At 52.6% G+C, this 6708-nt stretch overlaps 4 protein-coding genes across 4 annotated transcripts; all 4 read left to right on the top strand.

Annotated features, from left to right (window-relative positions):
* Positions 1 to 454: 454 nt before the first annotated feature.
* LOC107228165 lies at positions 455 to 1816 on the top strand. Its single transcript, XM_015669541.2, has one exon. It carries the CDS (start codon positions 455 to 457, stop codon positions 1814 to 1816), a length of 1362 nt encoding a protein of 453 aa, XP_015525027.2.
* A 441-nt stretch (positions 1817 to 2257) lies between these two features.
* On the top strand, positions 2258 to 3475 carry LOC107228164. The gene has a single exon (XM_015669540.2). It carries the CDS (start codon positions 2258 to 2260, stop codon positions 3473 to 3475), a length of 1218 nt encoding a protein of 405 aa, XP_015525026.2.
* Positions 3476 to 3577: 102 nt separating this feature from the next.
* On the top strand, positions 3578 to 4654 carry LOC107228163. The gene has a single exon (XM_015669539.2). The coding sequence runs from the start codon at positions 3578 to 3580 to the stop codon at positions 4652 to 4654; it is 1077 nt and encodes a 358-aa protein (XP_015525025.2).
* Positions 4655 to 4828: 174 nt separating this feature from the next.
* Positions 4829 to 5917, top strand: LOC107228162. The gene has a single exon (XM_015669538.1). It carries the CDS (start codon positions 4829 to 4831, stop codon positions 5915 to 5917), a length of 1089 nt encoding a protein of 362 aa, XP_015525024.1.
* Positions 5918 to 6708: the final 791 nt, after the last annotated feature.

A 6708-nucleotide genomic window follows, 5' to 3' on the forward strand; every position in this document is an offset into this window, starting at 1 on the left:
GTAATTTCAACAATTAAATAATTCAGTGAATCAAAAACAGTGAATTTGTGCGCGTACCGACGCCGACGCATTGCGGAGTACCTCGTCTAGGTACTGCGTTAGTGGAAAGGGTGTTTGGGACCCATAGTGCAAAAATCACCCTGCGTGTGCGCGCATCCACTCGATTAAAATATTTCACACCTCTCTACGCATCCTCTAGGCCGCTTCAAGGCCTACGTACACCTTTACGCCTCTCTACGCAACATCTAGGCCGCTTCAAGGCCTACACGCCTCTACACCACATCTCTTGGGCTGATTCAGGGCCCACGTACAGCATCATCCACGCAACCGCTTCATCATCTAAGGAATCCACGTAAATTGTCCGTTCATTCCTTTCATACTCTCTTCACGTTGCTAAACCGCAGCCCTTTCTCGCATTGATTTTCTTTCGATAGCTTTCAGACATATTCCAAAGATGTCGTGCAACAGGTATCTTACGGCCCAAGAGATTCTCCTCAAATACGTGAGAGACCTTGTGCAGGAGGTCTACGATGGAATCATCTCCGTGTGCAACGTATTCGACGCCGAAGCTAAGCTCGAGGCTCTCGAACAGAACTGGAGTAAAATTCGAGAGACCCACGACAAGGTACTCGGCAGCAAGGATCTCAACGCCGAATTGCCGTACTTCAAAGAGTACGTCTTCACCACCACGACTGCGCAATACGCCAAGGTGAAAGGCGCCCTCAAGGCTCGAATCAACGAGCTTGAGCCTCGCCCGCTCCACAACTCAACGCTAAACGTATCGGCTACAGAGCCCACAGCGGTTCGTCCGCAGCTACCGGTCATCAAACCGCCACACTTCCATGGCGACATCCTTCAATGGACTTCCTTTAAGACAAAGTTCACCTCCGTAATGACCAAAGCGGGCGCGGACAATGTGGAGAAAATGCATTTCCTCCTCCAGAGCGTCCACGGCCCAGCAGCGACTCTCACCGAGAACGTCGACATCACCGACGGCTCATTTGAGACCGCATGGAACGCTCTACTCGCTCGCTATGAGAACAAACGTGTTCTCATCACCTCTCAGCTCAACAAGTTCTTCGGCATGCCCAAGATGACCTCCAGATCTGCCAAGGAAGTCAACAGCATCCTGAACACTACCACCGAGGTGTTGAGCTCACTAAAAACTCTTGGATCGCCAACAGATCAATGGGATCAACTAGTGGTGCATTCCATCTCACAGCGTCTCGATTCCAAAACACGTGAGGACTGGGGATTGGCGCTTGGAGCGTCGACCGACTACCCAGCCTTCGAACGCTTGAAGAACTTCCTCCAGGGGCGCGCCAGAGCGCTCGAGTCCATGGAAGGACGGACTCCAGTCACTCCAAGAGACTCCAAACCTGAGAAGAAGAAGGTTACTGTTTACAAAACATTGCCTGTAAACGTTCACACGGCGAGCGTCAACACACGGGCTCCTTCAATGCTGTCCAATACTCAATCTACCGCAAAGCCCTCTCCTGGCAACACGTCGAGACCTCAGAGTCCATGTTCCTGCTGCGCAGAGAGCCACTTCATCGCGAGCTGTCCAAAGCTCCACGACATGGCGCCGGAAGAACGTTACAAAATGGCGACAGCCAAGAGACTCTGCCTTAACTGCCTGGGAACACATCAGGTTGAGAACTGCCGCAGCCAACGTCGCTGCCGCCAGTGTAACGCGTCACATCACACGCTCCTCCACGCGGCCCTTCAAGCAGATGACGAACGAGGATACAGCAGCCCAAGCAGCGGCTCGCAAAACTCGATGACGTCACAGCTGAGTACCAATCTCTCGGCATGACTAACCGACTCTTCAACTTCCACGCAGCGGCTCATTCACGCATTTTCCGTCGCTGCGTCACTCGTCTCAACGCAACAAACACGCGCATCGCGCCAACCAGCAACTGCGCCACGAACTACGGTGCTACTCGCTACGGCGCGTGCTCTTCTCATCACTCCAACACGCATCACGCATCCAGTACGATTGCTCATCGATCCTGGATCAGAGCTTACGCTCATCTCTCATCAATTAACCCGCACGCTCAACTGACACGCAAACAACGTCCACGTACCCATCATCGGAGTGGCCAGCGTGCCTTCCGGACACACCCGGGGCGCTGTCAACTTTACGCTACGCTCAATTCACAGCAACGAAGCCGCCGAGCTTCAAGCTCATGTTCTGCCGAAGCTCACGGTAGAACTGCCTACACGCAACATCGAGACCCAGGCCTGGCCCCATATCATGGGCTTGGAGCTCGCTGATCCCAGTCATCTCTCACCCGGCAAGATCGACATACTCATTGGCGCCGACTCCTACGGCTCGATCTTAAAACCCGGAGTAAGATCCGGCACGGCTGAACAGTCAATCGCCATCCACACGACATTTGGGTGGGCGATACTTGGACCTATAAACGATCCATCTCACACTACGCACGCCCATCAAGGGCACCTCATCACTAACGAACATCTCCACAATCTAATCTCTAGGTTCTGGGAACTTGAACAAGCTCCACCTTCACAGGCTGAGACTCTAACCTCTGACGAGGTAACCTGTGAAGCCCACTTCCTCTCTACGCATTCACGCGACAACCAAGGTCGCTACAGCGTGCGCTTGCCATTCAAGGTGGACCCCACGACGCTCGGGAACTCCAAGGGCATCGCACAAAAATCGCTCGAGCGCCTGCTCAAGCGCCTAGCCAATCAACCAGAGCTCTGCAAGCTCTACAAGGATTTCCTCGCCAAGTACGAAGCAATTGGACACATGATCGAGGTTGAGGACCACGATCCGTCTCTCCAGGGCTATTATCTACCTCACCACGGCGTTCTCAGGAACGGCAAGATCCGAGTCGTCTTCAACGGGTCGTGCAAGACGACCTCAGGTCACTCACTCAACGACATACTCCATACAGGAGCCAAAACGCAGAATGACATCTTCGACGTACTACTATACGTCAGAAAATACCGTCTCTTATTCATCACCGACATCGTAAAAATGTTTCGGCAGATTCGCGTACATCCCGAGGACCGGAAGTTTCAACGCATACTATGGGTCGACGCTGACGATCAACTCAAGACATACGAGCTGGCTACTGTCACGTGTGGTGAGACGCCAGCTCCATTCCTCTCCGGCCGCGCCGTCCAACAACTCGTCTCTGACGAGGGTGAACAGTTCCCGCTCGCTATCGAACCCTTGAGAGGAGGAAGCTACGTGGACGACATCAGTAGCGGCGCAGACGATCTTCATACCCTCAACGCAATTGCTACACAGGTCGAAGGCCTGTACCTCAAAGGATGCTTTCCATTATCAAAGTGGAAATCGAATCATCTTGACTTCATCAAAACCAAATCCGAGTCTCCGTCCAGCACCGAGTCTCACGAGTTCCACGAATCTACCACCAAGATTCTCGGACTCGCCTGGCAATGCGCACCTGACGTCCTCAGGTTCACTGGCCACACGTAACCCGGAGCAGCGATCACCAAACGCACGATCCTCTCCGAAACAGCTCAACTCTTCGATCCACTAGGACTGATTTCTCCAGTCATCGTCCGAGCCAAGATCTTGATGCAAGATCTATGGTCACTCAAAGTCGGATGGGACGACAAACTCACGCCTCAGATGATTCACCACTGGACGACGTTCAGGGCGGAACTGTCTGAACTCTCGAGCCTAGCAATCCCTCGCTGGCTCCATACTACTTCTGACACTACGATGACCGAGCTGCGTGGCTTTTCCGACGCATCACAGTCAGCCATGGCGGCAGTGGTCTACATCAAGGTCAAACACCCGCATCAGGCAGCTGAAGTAACTCTGGTGTGCTCCAAAACACGAGTCGCGCCACTCCAGCGCCTCACGATCCCCAGACTCGAATTATCTGCCGCCCTACTAATTGCAAAACTCGTCACGCGCGTTCAGGAGGTACTCAAGCTCTCAGAGGCCCCTGTCACGCTATGGACTGACTCAGCGGTATCTCTAGCATGGATTAACAGCGACCCAGTGCGATGGAAGGAGTTCGTCAGGAACCGAGTCCAAGAGATACACCGCACAGCTCCAAACGCAACCTGGAAATTTATTCCCGGTAAACAGAATCCAGCTGACTGCGCCTCACGAGGCGTAACGCCACCTCAACTCATCACACACAAGCTCTGGTGGTCTGGACCAGACTGGCTATCTAAAAGTCCGCGACAATGGCCCTCCTTCGCCTCTACGGACGCCAACGCCGCCAACCCGGAACTCAGCCCCAGTGCTGTACACACCGCATCCACCACGCCAAACTTACCATTTGCGAGATTGCTCAGATACAGCTCTCTCACGAAAGTTCTACGCAGTACTGCGACTGTCTTTCGAGCAGTCGCCAGGCTCAGGAGAGTGCCGGACTCCAACCTCAGGACATCGCCGCTCACTCCAGCCGACTTGCAAACCGCTCTCATGTTTTGGATACGAGCATTCCAGCAAGCTTACTTCGCCGGCGAAATAACTGCCATCTCTCAAGGCAAGCCGCTCGCTAAGTCACATCCTTTCACCAGACTTACTGCGCGCCTGGACCCGACCGGCCTACTGCGCGTAGGCGGACGCCTGCAAAACTCACAACTGGATGAGGACGCCAAGCATCCACCAATCTTGCCCAGATTATGCCGCTAATCAGCACTCATCATCTCAGACGCCCACGCCCGCACGCTGCACGGCGGTACCCAACTGACGCTTAACTACATCAGGAAGCGTTGTTGGATACTCGGCGGTCGTGCTCCAATCAAGGCATTCATCCATCGCTGCGTCACCTGCACCCGGATACGCGGCGCACGCGCACAGCAACTCATGGGCCAGCTACCTGCAGCACGTGTGACACCATCTTTGGTGTTTGAACACACGGGCGTCGACTACGCTGGACCCATCTCACTCAAATTCTACCAAGGACGCGGCACTCGCACCTACAAAGCCTGGATCGCCGTCTTTGTGTGTTTTTCAACCTCAGCCGTTCACCTCGAGCTCGTGACGGACTATAGCGCCAACGGATTCCTCAAGGCCTTCCGACGCTTCAGGTCTCGACGCGGCATCTGCAGGAACTTCTACAGCGACTGCGGAACAAATTTTGTCGGTGCTGACGCCGAACTAAAGCGGCTACTCTCTGGCTGCTTACAAGAATCACGCAATCTACAACATCTGCTAGCCAACAACGAAACTGAATGGAAGTTCAATCCTCCTGGAGCTCCACACATGGGCGGCAAATGGGAAGCTGCCGTGAAGTCCGTCAAATTCCACCTTCAACGCATCATCGCTGACATGTTACTCACCTACGAGGACTTCTCCACGTTCCTCACTCAGGTTGAAGCTGTACTCAACTCACGTACTCTCAGCGCTCTCTCTGAGGATCCCGACGACCTCACAGCACTGACTCCTGGACATTTCATACGAGGCGCGCCGCTCAACGCTATTCCAGAACCATCACTTGGCGACGTGCCGGTCAATCGACTCTCTCACCTGCAACGCATCCAGGAGCGTCTTCAGTCATTCTGGGAACGTTGGTCACACGACTGCCTCCAATCTCATCAGACCATCTCCAAATGGCAAACCTCGTTCAACGACGTCGCCGTTGGATCTCTGGTCCTCATGACTGACGAGAGGTTGCCGCCCACCAGATGGCCTCTCGCCAGAGTCACGCAAGTGCATCCTGGCCGCGACGGGCTCACCCGCGTGGTCACGCTCAAGACTGCAACATCTACAGTCACTCGTCCAATTCACCGACTTGTTCTTCTTCCAGTGTCACGCCACGCGGAAGATTTTCAAGACGCTGCACCAACTGCAGCACATCTTCTTCTCCAACGAGCGGTGAAGGGGGGAGAATGTTCAAATCTCCCGCCCTGTCTCGCACCGGCTGATCAATTATCAGCTCAGCAGAACGATTGACTCAGCGCCTGGCTAAGAGGAGCGGGGTCGCTGCTGCCACGGGCCGGTGTGCGCTCTCGCTCTCACCTATCAAGTCTCCCTCACTCTAGTTCATGGCATCTCGCAGTGTTCACATAGAGCAATTATTACAAATAATATGTATAATAATATATATATATATATCGAACATAAAATAATATATCTAGTTGTGCCTTTACGACTCAGTTTAAGTTAAGCCTACCCGCCAGATCCCAGTATTCTACAATCTATCAAAATTTCTACACGGCGTTTTGTGAGTTCGAACCTCCTGGTATTTCTTTATAGATATTTCGTCATTTTTATTTATTTTTTTTATTTAAACTTTTTTTTTCATTCAATCGAATGTCAGCATCTGCACACAATTTATTAACTGTGTGTAGATACTATCATTTGACGTATAAAAAAAAAGAAACAAAAACCGGCGCGGTAGGAGAAGTGGAGAAATAAGGGGAGGGTCGATGTAGCAGCGCGACTCCCTACCATGGCTCCACGCTGAGCACAAATCGCCGAGAGCACGAGCTTCGTAAGACAAGCGTCGGATGGCTCTACTGTCGACCGACGATAGAGCCATCTTACGGATTTACGAGTCGCGGAAAGTTTTGCTTCATGCGTCCCATAGGCCGTACGCTTCTATGGGACTCAATCTTCCTTGCTCCGAGGGACCGAGGTGCGGGAAAATCCACGTCACAGTATATATATATTCCGAGATACATTTAGATATGAAAAATGTTTCCATTAAAACAATAAACTTAATGGTCAATTGAAATGTTGGA

Source organism: Neodiprion lecontei, chromosome 2 (genome assembly GCF_021901455.1).
Source record: "Neodiprion lecontei isolate iyNeoLeco1 chromosome 2, iyNeoLeco1.1, whole genome shotgun sequence".
Classification (NCBI taxonomy): domain Eukaryota; kingdom Metazoa; phylum Arthropoda; class Insecta; order Hymenoptera; family Diprionidae; genus Neodiprion; species Neodiprion lecontei.